This window comes from Helobdella robusta, assembly GCF_000326865.2.
Source record: "Helobdella robusta unplaced genomic scaffold HELROscaffold_11, whole genome shotgun sequence".
Lineage (NCBI taxonomy): Eukaryota > Metazoa > Annelida > Clitellata > Rhynchobdellida > Glossiphoniidae > Helobdella > Helobdella robusta.
The window spans coordinates 1,833,919-1,851,019 of record NW_008703617.1 but is presented as its reverse complement, the minus strand read 5'-3'; the positions used below and the strand labels follow the sequence as shown (position 1 = coordinate 1,851,019).

Sequence of the window (17,101 nt, the reverse complement as noted above, 5' to 3'; positions counted from 1 at the left end):
AACATACATGAAAACAAACAAACAAACGAACGAACGAACAAAGAGACAAACGTACATACCATCAAACATAGTGTCTTGTTCTCCGGGTACCATACAAGAAATTGAATACAACGAAGTTGGGATACCTTTTGCTGTTTGTACGAAATGTGAAGGCCACACGTACCAGCCCAGATTTGGTTTGTTGTTACGGAATGTGTGTGTATGTGTTGGTGTGTGTGTTTATATTTGTGGGTATGTTTGTTTGTACTTATGTGCGTGTGTATATGTCTATTTATTATTTATTTTTAATTTGATCGATTAATATTTTTAATCTTTTTTTTCGTTGAAGGCAAATTGAAATGTTTGAAATGCGCCGCTGATAAAGTTGTCGATGAAGAGAAAACGAAATGCAAAAGTACGGAGCCACCACCACCACCACCACCATCATCATCATCATCATCATCATTTTCTTCTTCTTCTTCATTATCATCATCTCCATCATAATCACCATCATCATCATCTTCTTCTTCTTCTTCTTCGTCTCCATCATCATCATCATCATCGTCGTCGTTATAATTATCGCCGTATTACCATCAACATCATCATCATCATTCTCATCATCTTGATTTCAATAATAAATAACGCAGTCAATTTTTTAAAAATTCAAAGTGACTGAAGCCGCCAGAAGTTAGCCCTTATAATAATAATAATAATAATAATAATAATAATAATAATAATAATAATAATAATAATAATAATAAATATTAGAAATAATTACTGAATTAATTAATTAATTAATTAATTCACTATTTAATTGAATAATAATAATAATAGTAACAAAAATAATAATAATAATAATAATAAATATTAAAAATAATTACTCAATTAATTACTTACTGAATTAATTAAGGGCGCTTGCAAGAGGAAATAAATATGATGAATGTCTTGAATGATAGTGAAGAAACTTATTACGACCTTGGCGCCGTTGGCCCAGATAGAAGTTTGTGATTGGGAGGGGGAAGATGAGGAAGGAAAAATGGAGGGGGAGATGTTGAGGAAGAGGAAGAAAATGATGATGAAGAAGAAGAGGATGATGATGATGGAGAAGAAGATGATGATGATGGAGAAAATGATGATGAAGAAGAAGATGATGATAATGATGATATGTTGATGTGATTACGATGATGAGTATGATGATGAAAATTATATAACGACTATGATAATAAAATGATGCCGATGATCCATGCCTACGTAACACACGCAATAAGGCCTGCTAACGAAGGTACTAACTGATCGAAGTGCGAGCAACATAGCTGTCATCTGCGTCAATTCGGTCGTTGTACTCATTATCATCATCGTGTTAGTACTGCTTTTTTATTTATTATTATTAATTATTATTATTATTAATTATTGTTGTTATTATTATTATTTATTATTATTATTATCAGGACGATTAGTTACGTCATCTGGAAGCGTAGACAGAGCTCTAGAATGAAAGCAGAAAAATTGACTGAAGATGAGTTTCATGTACGCGTGTGTGTGTTTGTTTGTGTGAATGTATGTGTGTTTTTATGTATGTATGTTTACGGATGTTTGTATCTCTGTAGTAGTGTGCATGTATGTGTCTCTGCATGCATGCGTGTGTATGTGTGTGCATGTTTGTACGTATGTTTGTGAGTTTGTATATGCATATTTGTGTATAGGAATGTGTGTATGTATGTGTATGTGTATTGTATAGGTACATGCTGGTGTGTTTCTGTAATTGTTTCTTTCTTCATCAGCTGATCACGTTGCTGGCGAGAGCAAAATTTAAGAAAGAAGACGAAGAGAAGAAGATGCAGAAACTTAAGGAACTGGAGAAAAAATATAAAGCGGAGGCTGAAAAAGGTCACTTTGGAAGTAATGTTATTTTCTTAAGGCTACAACAACAATAAAAATAATAATAAGCAGTTGTAGTAGTAATATAATAATAATAATAATTGAGTTAAGCAGGGTTATATTAACCCAATGTCACTAATTTACTTATCTTCATCCTAAAATTTTTTTCTAAAAGTCCCAACAGTCGCCAAGAAAGATGGCGATGACGACAAAAGCAAAGACAACAAAACCAACGACAACAACAACAATAACAACAATAATGACGTTTATGAAAGCTTAAAACCAAATGATAAAAAACTAAAACGTGTGAATTTCAAGTCAAGCGACACTAACATCGAACACAGCAACAACAACAACAATAACAACAACAACGTTGATGACGAAAATCCGCCAAATGATCGCCATATATTTGCCAAAATATTTCAAGAGAAACAACAATCGATAAAATATCCGTCGGACGACGAATATTCACTCGATAGGCACGTCACCGAATCCAAATTAGAATCGCTACTTAACCGACAACTTTACCAGGACGATAATGCTGGATTCAACATTAACGATATTCTATACCAACGGGGAAAAGATAGAATGGAGAAGTATAAAGAAAAGAAATTGAAAGTACTAAGGATGAAATATTTTGTAAATCTGGCTGAAAGTAATGAGAGAAAAAGAACAAATGCAAGTCGCAAAAACTCGTCCTCAAGCCACTATTCTCGCCACGGTGGTGGCGATGGAGGCGACAAAAATTCGGTTTTAGATGTCGCCAGTAGTAGTACGAGTGAGTGCATCAACTTAGGAAGAAGATTCGTAGAGAAAGGTGGTGGCGATGATATCAGCCGCCGTGAGCGTTTGGTGGCTCACGATGAATACAATTTGATATCGCTCTAGTTCAATTAATTAATTGATTAATTAATTTATTATCTAGCTAATTTATTATCAAATTTTTTAATTAATTTGTTTATTTTATTGGTTAAAAAATTGAAAATTCGTTTAAACGTCCTTAATCATTTCAAGTGACAACAATTAATCAAATAATAATGTTAATAAATTATGTTTTATTTTTCATTGTCTTTTCGATTCACCTCAAAAAATGATCTAAATAACAACAACAACAATAATAATAATAAAATAATAATAATAATATTGATGAAGATACAGGTTCGACGCTGACTGGCTAGTAGTAGCCAAGCAATGCCAAGCAGTCCACGTATTTGTACCAACTCTGTCGTGTTTATAAGTGGAACATTATTTGTTAGAGATCATGAAAAAAAGGTAGTATTGCGAATCCAAATTACTACTGCCTTTTTTACTTATTAGTCTACCGCCATTACTTACTTTAAATCATTTGGGTGGCCCGGCCGGCCCGCGATTAACAGCGACGGGGGTAGAGGGATTGAAAGGAAAGCCATAGTCAGGACTTCCTCGGAAGTCTGGTGGGTTGCCCATCATCCCTTTTGCCATGGCAATTAACTGGATGAGGAATTTGAATTTTTCAAAATATTTTTTCATTTTTGATTGAATTAAAAAAGTGTTATGTGTATGTTAATGTGTATCTGTTTATGTGTCTACGCATATACCTAAATGTGAACATACGACTGTGTGTATTACGACGAGTGTGTGTGTGTTTTTATGTATAAATGTGCGAGTGCGTGTGTATGAATGTATGCGTGTGTGTGCGTATGTATGTGTGGTGTGTGTGTGTGTGTGCGTATGTATGTATGTGGGTGTGTGTGCATTGTTTGAAAAAATTGGAGACGAACCTGGTCCACTGGAAAACACTGAATTGGAAAGATCACTAGAATGGAGATAAGGACAATCAACCTCAATGATAATCTTGTCATTTCTATACAATATCTATCTGGTTAATTGGTTAAAAAATTATTTTAATTAATTAAAAAAATTATTTTAATTAATTAATTAATCAATTCATCTTTTTAATTTTAAAAATGTTTTGAATGAATGAGAACCGCGTCCAATTTGTTTTAAAGAATGTAAAAATTGAAGGACAAATTTTGCAGATACCTTCAGCAGCGCAGATTTGAGATGTATTTTATTTTGCAACATTGATGGCTTTATATTTACATATGGTAAGTATATTTCAAAAAAATTTAACTTGTGTGTGTGTGTGTGTGTGTGTGATATGTTTATATGAATGTGTGTAAACGTGTGTGTAATTATTTGTTTGTGTGTGTTTTTACATGTGATTGTACTGTACATGTACACATGTATGTGTGCCAAACGTGTGTAGGATGTGTGTGTGTATGCATGTGTGTGTGCGTGTCAGGGGTGTGTTGTTTAATTACACTCGATCAATACAAAAATAAGAATATTAATGGATGTTTATGCATTGTGGTAAAATTTATTTATAAGTTTGATGTTTTAATCATTATTTTATGACTAATAAAAACTCATCTAAGTCTATTTTTGATCTCATCAATCGTTATTGTATTAATCTGCTTTTATCGATGTGCGAAGTAGAATATATAAGTATATATGAGGAACATACATAACATATATAAGCTGTTATAAAGCATATATAAAACATATATATTTAAGCACATATATTTAAATGAATTCTGAACTAAATTAGGTTGTGATCACTTCAGGTCACTCATCCAAGCATCAGCCGCGATCGTGCGTTCTTAACTTAAGAGAAGCAGTTCGGCACGTCTCGTTCGTTAGGCTCCCATGAAAAAAAGTTCGACAGGTAAAATTAAGGATAAAAAAAGTGACAATTAAGCACCTCTTTAAGTTTTAAAGTTTAAATTCACTTTTAAGCAAAATATTCCCGACATTTGAAAAAAGTTCTTGCCATGTATAAAATTGTATGTATAAACTATAAATATATATATCCTTTGGGATTATATCGTCAGTTTGATTTAGATTAGGCTCCATATTTATCGTATTTTTTGTTCAATATATTTTTGGAATAAGTGGTGACTCTTATTTACTGGTTGTTATGTTATGACTGTTGAGTTAAGTGTTGTTATATGACATGATATGTTGATGGTAAAGAAGAAGATTAAGATTAGAAGAGGGCATTTTAAAAAAAGGATTAACACTTGATTCTTAATGTGTTAATCAATTCAATATATATGTAACAAATTAAAAAATAATTACAATTACTAAATGAAATAAAAAACATGAAGCTTGAAGTTAGTTAGGCTATTATTAGAGGTTGTTAGATTAGTAGGCTGTATTACTTTCTACTCAGCATCTGTATCATCATTCAAACTGGGTTGTGGAAGTAGCAAAATTGGATGCATTGTGACCAGTGGTGTTCACCAAGTCAGACCGTATCCGGCATACACCGACATCTCAAGAGCAGGTGACAATATGAATAACTTATCTGTTAGTCCCACAGTAAAAAGTGACATGCTATCAGCAAACAATACCAAAATAACTGGCTCGAGTACTGGCAACCCGAGAAATAAAGTAGCTCTAAAACCAGGGAGGTTGTACTTACTATTATTTATTAGTTTTTATAAAATTTTCAGACACAATGGAAAGGATAGGATGGGATCTTCCTTCTGCATTTGAACACATTCTAACTCAACAGCACTACCACCAGGCATCTTAATCATTAAGCTATCACACCACTCGAATATAATTAAATACAATAAGCACAGTTACATCATGTTCTATCTCTTAATCTTGTGGAATTAAACTTTGTTAACCAGAAAAACATGATAACACATTTTCTGCCCTACTAAGGTCCATGATTGATTGGATGAGATGGCACCGGAATAATCCAGATCCATCTGGTAGGGGTGGCAGACTTGGAAACATTTCAATGGAGGAGTTGATGGATCATAATAAAGAAGATGACGTCTGGATGGCTCTTAATGGTCGGTGCTGTGTGGTTGCCATGTTTAACTTTACTACCTGATACGATTTTCATCCCCAGTGTCGTCATCATTACCATCATACTTAATATCATTTTAGATTGTCATCTTTTGCTTCAGAAATGCCATATTTGTGTATTTTTATAGTGATTTATTGCTATATATTATATATTAATTTGTATATATATATGTTTCATTACCAGAATATTATTATAATTATATTATGCCTAATTATAATTTGTTACATTATGATAATGCTGGATGGCAGGCAGGGTGTACAATGTGACGCCGTACATGGAGTACCATCCGGGGGGCGTTGAGGAACTGATGAAGGGAGCTGGTACCGATGCCACTGATCTCTTTAATCAGGTAATGAGATGATGATGATGAGAATGAGGGTGATGTGGTGGTGGTGGTTATGGTAGTGATGATGAAAAAAGTGATGATGATTATGACGGTGATGGTAGTAATGATGTTGAAGTAAGTGATGATATTAACGATGGAGATGATAGGAGAGACGATGATGGTTATGTTGGTGACGTGATGATGTATTGATATTGTTTGTCGCCAGGTGCACAAATGGGTGAACTATGAAACAATGTTGAAGAGATGTTGTGTGGGTTTTTTGACTTCTACATCAACGACTTCAGCAGCTGCAAACCCACACAGGTCTTCATCCAATCCGACTGGTGAAATTAAAATTGCCTCAACCAATTTTTCAAGTTCATCTCTTTATAGTCCCTCGCAGTCTGCTGAGAGTTCACTAGGCTCTAAACAAAATCTCATTCAAAACACCTCCCAAAAAAAAGAATTAAACAAATTCCCTGCTACAACTTCAGTAAATGATGACAAAGATTCTAATTTCAATGCAATGGCAACATCTGAAACAACTTCAGAACATAGAAACTCAATTGTAGATCTCAACCCGACAGCCAAATCTTCAAATATTACAGAAAATCAAACTTCTAGATCTCAAAGAGCGGCAGCAGCAGTAGCAGTAGCTAACTCCAGCAACAGCAGCAGCAACAGCAGCTCAACTAAAGTAGCACTCCAAATTCTACCAAACATAATTCTTACCTACAACAACAATGATGATGTTGCGATTGATGTTGTTGACAACAGCAACAAAACAACAACAGGTTTTTTCTCTCTTAATTATTTCATTGTTTAGTAGATTACACTTAATTGTAAAAAAAATGTTAATTATAGTCAGTCCATCAAGCAGTGCTATTATTTCAAAGGGTGGAAGTTTAACAAAGTTCAAAAAACCAAGGTTTGATGATGAGGATGATGATAATGGTGATGATGATGACGATGGTGATAATGGTGATGATGATGATGATGGTGATAACTACAATGATCACGTCTCAAGGTACAGTTGGTGTCAAAAGAGTGATACAGTTATAATATCTGTGACCACGCATAACGCCAGGATTGTAAAATCTCATCACATCATCATCGATAAGAATGGTTTAAACGTTATCATGCATATCATCATCAATGATTATGTCTTCATCATCGATATCAGTTAGCTAAATGAACGAATGAATGAATGAACGAATGAACGAACGAATGAACGAACGAATGAATGAACGAACGAACGAACGAATGGGTACGTACTTAGTGTGTATATACTAATATACACATGTATGTTCTGTTCATGCTTAGTTTTTAAGTTCTGCACATCTTTTTGGTTTGTATGTTTGCGTGAACAGAACACGAACGAAAGCGAGTTTAGCGCGTATGCAAACTGGTCTGAAACATGTAAGGAGAGTCATGTTTGACTGGCTGGGACCATCTGGTTGATGTGACTTTCTTAATTACATCTTAATTACTTTTAAATTACCCCAGCACTGACGACAGACGCTAACGTTCGCATCGAGAAATTTATGCTTCTTTCAAATGTATTAAGTGTGTGTGTGTGCTGCTGCTGCTTGTACGTCGTCTTATTAACACACGTGCGTATGTTTCAATGTATGTTTGTTGTTGTACGTGTGTATCTATTCGTGCTTCGTGTACAACTGAGTGCTGGATGTTTTTACTCTTAGTCTTTTACTCTCACGATTTAGGATGGTATGTGTTACTCTCAGTTGCTGCCTATATACCTTATGCATTGAGAAACTTCGCCCAACCCACGCTAAACTTTCTTTTCATAAATGTTGAGTTCAATAAGGAGTGATCATTGTTTAAATTATCTCCAGCCAGTGGGCATCGTACTAGTTCCACCTGCTTGCCTTGAAATCAGTTATAAATAAGTGATTATATGACAAAACAATTGACAAATTCTAACATTTGAATGTTCTTCTTCATTGCATCTACACAGACTTGTTTTCTCTCCTTAACCCATGTGAGACTCTCCTATTTCCCGGCATTTAGTAGTTGAAATAACGCTTGTTTGAACGATATATTTTAAAAGATAATTTTGAAAACTACACAGCTAACCAGCGAGTAGTTAGGAAGTGGTTTACAACTAACTACTCTCGTTAAAAGTAGTTAGGAAATTGTTACAATTTTTTTTTACCGGTAGTTAACTACTTGTTTGTGAGCTGTTAGTAAAAACATCACTGAATAATTGTATGATCGAGAGTGCGTGCATGCATGCATGTATGAATGAATGAATGACTGGCTGTTGAATGTGTGAATGAATGTGTGAATGAATGCGTGAGTGAATGAGTTGATAAATGATTTTCGATTGATTGATTTTCGGCTATTTCATTTCTTTCACATTGTTAAATTATACTTTGCAGATTTGGAGGATGACATTTCTTCAGATTATAATGGTCGGTAAGAAATTGAAATTTAAGAAAATTTAACTTCTAATTCAATAAAATTAAACGACCAATTAAACGTTAATATGGTACTTGACTTTAGCAATAACATTAATAATTATTTATATATTAATAATTTTATTTATTATTGTATTATAATTATTAATAGTTATAATAAAACTGCAGTCATACTGTCACCAACGTCTGTCGTTGACGATGTTGATGTCATTTTCAAAAAAGTGAATGTAGGCAGGTGTTGGTCTGTTCTCGGCACGAGCAATGATGGTGACGCCTGGTGGGGTCCTTTCAATGTTGCCGGTTCGTTTTCCCTTTGTCAAAAACTACTTTTATTCATAATTTTGGTTATAATTGTCTATTCTTTCCTTTTTTTAATCATATGTTTTAATTATTTATAATACGATTATTTATTTTCTTTTATTATTTCAGATTTGAGATACAGAAAATGTAAAATTGTTGGTAAAATTCAGTTGACCCACGACACAAACATGTTTACTATAGAGTTGCCCAGAGACACTAGATTCCTTGTCCCTATTGGCTGCCATGCTTTCATCCAATTGGTTGTTGATGGTAATGGTTTTTTTATGGTTGTTATTACTGTTATTGCTGTTATTATTATTGTTATTAGTGCTAATAGAATGGTTTTTCCATGCTTTCGTTCAGTTGTCTGTCTCTAGATGGTAGATGATGTTAAAATTGATTCTTTGACATTTTTGCAGGTTTTGAGATCAGCAAACCTTACACTATCGTCCCGACTGAATTGTTCATGTGGCATGCTGATGATGACTGCAACAACAACAACAACAATAATAATAATAATAATAGTAGTAATAATAATAATAATAATAATAATAATAATAATAATAATAATAATGCAATAATAGATAATTATGATAATGGCTATAGAGGTACTGATCAGAGTAGTACCAGCAACTCAAATGATGATGATAACACTAACAGACCAAGTCTCAGACGTCAACAACAACAACAACAACAACAACAACATCAACAAATCAATGCAATCCTCAACAAAAATAATAAACTTTGTTTTATTATAAAAATTTACCAGGATGGTATATTCACGCCAGCACTGAATAAGTTGTCAATAGGTAAATATAAATTATAATTATTAATTAAATCAATTAAATCAACTATTACCACTATTATTACTATTCGACATTATGCTTCAACATTTAAACTTTTAAAAACACCAAATTCAGATGATGAAATTGAAGTTAGCTGCACGTACACCGGCCTAAATTTTGAACTGACCTATTTACAAAAGTTGGCAACGAAGTACGATCAGGTCATCCTGCTGGCCGCTGGTACCGGACTGACCCCAATGATCGGGGTTGTTAGGCATTACCATCGATTAGTGGTTAGGTTGGTGTGCATTTTGCTTTTTAAATTTTTACCAGTTTTGAAGTTTTGCTGTTGATGTAAGAATGTTTAATGTTGTTTAATCTTAATTTTATGAAATGTTCGAATTTAAATGCAGGAATACTACAATGCATCTGCTATCCTTCAACAAAACTGAACGTGATATAATCCTCAGAGATGAATTGGGGTCCTTTGCTAGGAAAAATAAATGGTTGGTTGGCTGGTTGGTTGAATTGGTTGGTTGATTGGCTGGCTAGTTTGTTGGTTGGATTGGTTGGTTGGCTGGCTAGTTGGTTGATTGGTTAGGTTGGTTGACTGGTTGGATAGTTTTAGGTCGAATGGTTGGTTGGTCATTATCTTATTGATTTTCAGTGTTTTTTTATTTATATATGGATGTGTTTTTAACATAACATAACAGTTCGAATAAAGAGCGCGAACTAAAGTTCCTATGCCCCCAACAAAATCATAACCAAAATATAACCAACTCTAAATAACAGAAAATAATATGATCGAAATAAGACAACTGGTCTGAAATAAACCACAATAGTATTAACCAAACTGAAAGAAATAAAGAACGAGAAAAAAATAGATATATATATATCAATCTACCTTATAGCTAAATTTACACGGCATATCCTTTAAAGCATTGTCAAGTTTCTTTTTAAAATCATCAACATTGCATGCATTCACCAGATCCTCTCCCGTTCCAAATGTCAACCACTCAATTACAAAAAGAAAACTTGCGCAAATTTCTCCTAAACTTTTGCGTTCAAGATGCTTTTTCAGCTTTCAAGATGAATTGTTTGGATAAAATTCTATGACGTATCATTTACAAAAGGAGTTTGAAATGAATAAACTTAAATTTTTTCCTCTAAAGGTTTACTGTCTCACACATCCTATCAAGTCCGAGTGATAATTGGAATGGACAGACGGGTAGAATTACCAAAGATATTATAATGTCGGCCATAAAAAAAGACAACTTAGTAGGTGGTGAACTCACAAACAATCAATGTTTGTTTTGTATATGTGGCTCAAAAGCGTTCTCTAACACAGCTGAAGGGTTGGTCTTGATTCACTAATTTCAAATTTTTAAATTTGTTCAAATATTCTTAAAATTTTCGTTAATTATTGATATAATTTATATATTTCAATCTAATATTTATTAATTATATTATTAATTTTTCGACATTCCTTTGACAGTCTTTTGAAAGAAGTTGGCATTACAGACGACCAAATGTACGTCTTTGCTGACTGATGCGACCAAAATATATCGCAATGCTTCCGTGGGCTTGTTGGAATTTGTTATAACGTTTTAACTTCATTGAAATCATGTCATATTTTAGTGAAATTATGAGAAATTTTGTTTAAATTGACATTTCAATTTCGACTCGTTTAATTTAAAATGAATCAATTTCGTTTAATTTGACTCAATTGTAAAAGAATATTTCTTAATAATATGTTTTAACCTGCGTAGTCTTGTTTTGATTCATTTTTTAAATTGAATATAATTATATCAGTTTGTTTTGAATGTAATATAAAGAAGTAACAACAGTTCATTGGTATGTTGTATTTCTCTTTTTTCAAATTTATCAATTCTTTTATTTATTTATTTATCTATATATACCAATAAAATTTAGGATATAAATTTGAAAAAAATAGATAAAAAATATCGTTTCAAGACATCATTCTTTTTTAAATGTCGTTCACAGGGCAAACAGATGAACCAATAAAATCTACAAACATGAACACGTACGAACGAATATAAACATACATACACACATATCTCTGTGTACAAATATATACACAAGTACACACACACGTACACACATACCTATATATATATACATGTATATATATATATATATATATATATATATATATATATATATATATATATATATAGCCTTATACTAATCATGATGACAAGTAGATGAAAAGGAATAGGAAAAATAATAACAATTGAAAAATATAAATGATAACATACGATGGTTTTAACGGCGTAACTATAAAATGCCACGAATAAATAACTTGGAAAACCTTCCGAAAGGTACAAAACAACGACGAATAATAAAAATAATAATAAAACAACGGCAACAACAACAACGAAATAACGTAACAGTTGACGTGAACTTTATCATTAAAATAACCAAAAGACAAAATTAAAAGAAAAGAAACATTTTATCTATATATATATGTCAGTCACACACATATATATATATATATATATATATATATATATATATGTATACACATATACCAAGTAGCCATAGTTATATATATATATATATATAGAAATATTTGTTGGTAATAGACCATAATTTTTACAATATTCTATAAATTCTACCGAATGTTTGGCGTTAATATGTTTGTAGTTCGTTTTTTCGATTTTTCTCACTAAAGTATATATATATATCTTTCTCTTATATATATATGTGCGTATAAAACAAATACACACTCGTTTGTTCCTCCACACTCATTCATCCTCTCAGCCCATTCAACTTGCACGTAAAAACACCTCATTTAATATTACATTATGTCATATCTGATATCATATTATAATACAATTTTTCATCATTAATAATAAATAATGATAATATAATATAAGAGTCGCATGTAGCATTTATTATTATAATTATTATTATGATCATTAAACTTCTGTTAAGTATTTGTAGAACTTCAAAATGTAGATGTATATATGCAGAATGAAGTGTAATTGTTATTATTATTATTATTTATTATTCATCATCATCATTATTATTATTAATATATAGAGCAGTGATTGTTGAACAATTATTGATATTATTTCAATCAGAGATAAAACTCATATGTAGTATGTTGTAGTAGTAGCAGCAGCAGCAGCAGCAGCAGCAGCAGTAGTAGTAGTAGCTGTTGCAGAATCAGTAGTAGTAGCAGCAGTAGTATAGTAATAGTAGTAGTAGTAGTAGTAGTAGTAGTAGTAGCCAGCAGCAGTAATAGGTAGTAGTAGTAAATATTAGTTAACTACTTTTAGCTTTTTTAAAGCCGGCGAAGGTTGTACTTTTAATAGAAAAGTGTGTGTGTAGTATTTTCTGTAGTAGTAGAGTAGTAGTAGAATTAATAACATTAACAGTAAGAGTGTCAAATTTTTATGGCAGTGACAATTAGAAGTAATAGTAGTGCATCTAGTGGCTGGCAGTAGTAACACAACAGTTGTAGTAGTGGCGACAGCAGCAGCAGCAGCAGTAGTTGTAGTAATGGTCAAAGTAGATTTACTCATTGTGGTAGTAGTGAATAACAATAATGCTGCTCAGAAGTAGTGGCAGTAGCAATGAAATATAATAAAAACGTTCAGCCAGTCAGTAAAGCTTCCTCTTGTCGGAGCTGTGTGGTACATGTTCGACCAGTTTGAGAAGTGCGCTGGTGCATGCTTCACCCTCTGAATTCGTGACCATGCATGTGTATCTACCTGCATCTGCTTCTTTTACTCCTACTATCTGTGTGTGTGTGTGTACGTATTTGTGTGTGAGTGTGTGCACGTATTTGGGTGTATGTGTGTACGTGTTTGTGTGTGATTGTATGTACGAGCATTCAAACATCAGCAAAGGAAAAATGCACTAGCAAAAGAGAAACACATCAGCAATATACCTCTAACCGGGCAAGACCATCGTCAAAAAATACTGTCACGTATCTGTCAAACTCGTCTATTATTAATTTGCCCTGTGGGTCTAACCATTGGATCTGAATTTCGTTTGGTGAAAATAATCATGATGATGTGGTGATGATGTCATTGTGATGACGTTGTTATGTTGTGATGATTATGTTGTTGTTACTTACAATGTTGGTGTATTCACATTAAGATCTAGTATTTCAGATAAAGATGATGTCATGAGATGATGGTGATGTTATCAAGTCAAAATGGGAGTAAAATTCATAAAAGGTTATAAATAAGAGATTATAAATAGAAGATTATAAATAGAAGATTTTTATTATAGACAAAGATTGTAAATAAGATCTACCTGAGGTCTCGGTAGCCCGCCAACACGGCAATAAAAAATCACACGTTCTCCTAATGTGGTTGTTACACTTCTTAGGTGGAGATTTATCGTCGGTGGTGACTGAAAAATGAAATTTAATAACTCTTGCATATTTTAAAAATGTTATAACAACTATTTATTTATTTATATTTAAATTTTCTACAAGTATTGCAAATACTAACAGTCATGACAATGATAATGGCAGCCCTGTGCTGATTTTTATTATATAAATAATGGCTGCCTTTTCTCTTTTTCACTCCTTTTGTTGATGACTTCAAATATTTTATTTATTTTTCAGTAATTTTTCCAAATTAGTTAGCAATCAGTGAGGAGGACCAAGGTTGGATCTTTATTTATTTGTGCTTGTAGGCAATGACGAGTAATTTAATTTAAAATACAGCTAACTTCTTAAAAACATTTTTTTTTACTAGAACTGATTCATTAATTCATTTCTGATAGATTTGATTTGATTGATTCAAAAGATGCAAGATGAGTTGAGAGCAATTTTGTTTTACTTGTTTCAATTAACACGTTACGTTATCCTTAGGCCAGACAAGAATGTTACCTTTAATTGTTTAGAGGTAGGAAAGTTAAATAAACTCTAACTAACTCTTCTATGGCCTCCTGATAATCTTCTATTATAAGAAAGATAAGAAGCCTAACTGACAAACATGACGCCGACTCATTGGTTAAACTATAGATAGGAACAGTAATTAATAAAAATTTTTACTAGATTTAAAAATTAACTAAGTAAATAAATTTTAAAAATTGATCGATTAAAATAAAATAAATAGCATCCGAGCCGAGCCGAGCCATAGAATTAATTAATAGAAATTAACTTCAAAATAACAACAATTCCTTTAATGTTGGCTACCAAAAACTAAAAAAGTTAAAAAATCTCTATGATAGAATCATCATGGAGTTTTAGACTGGGATGGCTCTTCTATTGATACGATCTATCATGTTAGCCCAAATGTACACTTTCCTGGAAGCAAAAGTAGTATTAACGTTACACATTTATTATATTTTATGATAAAAACACAGAAAATGCTTATTTTATAACTCAATAAATCACAACTTTTTCTATCAAAAACTGCTATAAACAGCGACAATTTTAAAATTATTCAAAAAACTTGAGATTATATTGTCGAGATTAATTTCGTAGAATTCATTCAAGTAAAAATAGATATGTCTGGAGTAGAGGTGAGTGGGAATTGAAATTTGTTCCCAATTCCCTCCCATTTTTTGTTCTTATTCTCAATTCTCTCCAGAATTCCCATTACAATTGTGTTATCTTCATGTTTGCTTATTTATTGGTGCTATTTATTTGAGAAATTTTATTTCAAATAATAAGGCATTTTTTACTCAAAATAATTTTTATTATTAAACTCTATCTAAACAATAATTTGGAAATTATTACCATCGAAAGAATGGATGAAAGGTTATAATTAGTAGTAATTGTTAGAAAATAGCGCCGTATGTAGGATGTTGCTGGCTGAACTGAAACATTAATTTATATAGAACTCTAGCTGCTAAGAATCATATCGGTAGAAATTACATAAAATTATCAAAATGATTAAATAATAATAATAATAATATTAATAATAAATTATAACAACGAATGATAAACCACTTATTACGTTTCACTTTCACTTATTACGATCGACAGCAATTCCCTCGTTACAGTTTTTCAGAGGCATCAAACACTCACTGCATGCATTGTAAATACACGTAAAACAACGCACCACACACATTGCCTTGCATGTGGTAGGCGGGGATCTCCGTGCAGTCGAATCCAGTCACTGCAGTAGTAGAGCCAGGCACTTTACCGTTACGCCATCGCGCCGTATACCAATAATTTTTTTATGCGATAAACTAATAAATAGTAAATAAATAAATATTAAATTGATAAACATTTACTAAGAATTAAGAAAATAAATAATAAAAAGAATAAATGTATAATAAAAATATTAATAAAACTTCACAAGTTTTTCAAGTTTAAATCACATCGCAGAAACATTGAAAAAAAGCCTAAAATATATGCCATTCAAATGCATGGCAATGTATGTGTGCGCTGTGCGTATATGCACGTATGTATGTGTTTGTGTGTACGTTTGTGTGTGTGTGTGTGAATGTGTGGAGTGTGTGTGTGTGTTTACACGAGTACCCGAATAAATTACAAATAGTAAGTGATCAGCTACAACAAAGATTTATGTATAAATATACATATACATCTATATTCATCTCATATACATACACAAATATTATTAATTCTCCATATAATGCGTTCGATAGTCAGTCAAGTCTCATACAATGAAGATCATACATATTCATACATATAACTGAAATCTCTCTCTCTCTCTCTCTCTCTATATATATATATATATATATATATATATATACACACATATACACGTAACTATAATAAGGTATATTTTGGTGGTATTTACGGTATACCATATGATATATATATATGTATATATATATATATAAATATATATATACATATGGATGTAAACCTAACTAACATAATTAAACAGAAAATTATGAGGCATGAACTGTTGTTTTGTTCGTATGCTTATACCCCTCCTCAAATTAAAAGAATAATTAAAAGTATAAGTCATGTGAAATAATAATAATTAATTAATTAATTAATTAACTAGATAGAAATAAACTACATAAAATTAACAGCAAATAAATAAAATTACATAAATGTGATTCTAGAAGTACGTACGTGGAGTCAGACAAACGAATACATATGAAAGAGTTAGTGAGTTAAGATGCATGTATGTGTGTATATCTGTATAACTGTATTTACACGGTGTATTTTGCGTGGTATTTCTGTATGAAACCATCATCAATATTTTATTTATGAAAAAAAAACCCATCTAGGCGTGTGGGCTCTAAACTGCACGTATAAATATTATTATTATTTATTATCCTTAAAGGTTAAACTTATTTAACTTAACATTATTACTATTAGTAATATTATTTATTTATTGTTGTTATTATTATTGGCAATTTATTATTATTTATTTATTATTGTAAATAATTTTTTCACGGTTCAAAGACAGAATCAGAAAACTGTTTCCCGTCAGGAATACGGTGAAATCATGTCAATCGTATTTTCAATATATATATATATATATATATATATATATATATATATATATATATATATATATATATATATATATATATATATATATATATATATATG

At 31.7% G+C, this 17,101-nt stretch overlaps 2 protein-coding genes across 2 annotated transcripts; one reads left to right on the top strand and one right to left on the bottom strand.

Annotated features, from left to right (window-relative positions):
• Nucleotides 1-5,575: 5,575 nt before the first annotated feature.
• HELRODRAFT_109107 (hypothetical protein) lies at nucleotides 5,576-13,260 on the top strand (the record flags this gene model as incomplete). Its single annotated transcript, XM_009012781.1, has 14 exons — nucleotides 5,576-5,709; nucleotides 5,975-6,071; nucleotides 6,274-6,449; nucleotides 7,075-7,229; nucleotides 8,657-8,788; nucleotides 8,918-9,058; nucleotides 9,709-9,871; nucleotides 9,987-10,079; nucleotides 10,746-10,928; nucleotides 11,069-11,696; nucleotides 11,740-12,150; nucleotides 12,269-12,742; nucleotides 12,791-12,949; nucleotides 13,079-13,260. 10 exons carry the CDS (start codon nucleotides 5,576-5,578, stop codon nucleotides 11,121-11,123), a joined length of 1,329 nt encoding a protein of 442 aa, XP_009011029.1. The 3' UTR covers nucleotides 11,124-11,696; nucleotides 11,740-12,150; nucleotides 12,269-12,742; nucleotides 12,791-12,949; nucleotides 13,079-13,260.
• Nucleotides 13,197-15,123, bottom strand: HELRODRAFT_190163 (hypothetical protein; the record flags this gene model as incomplete). Its single annotated transcript, XM_009012780.1, has 5 exons — nucleotides 13,197-13,341; nucleotides 13,493-13,585; nucleotides 13,864-13,962; nucleotides 14,064-14,140; nucleotides 15,015-15,123. 5 exons carry the CDS (start codon nucleotides 15,121-15,123, stop codon nucleotides 13,204-13,206), a joined length of 516 nt encoding a protein of 171 aa, XP_009011028.1. The 3' UTR covers nucleotides 13,197-13,203.
• Nucleotides 15,124-17,101: the final 1,978 nt, after the last annotated feature.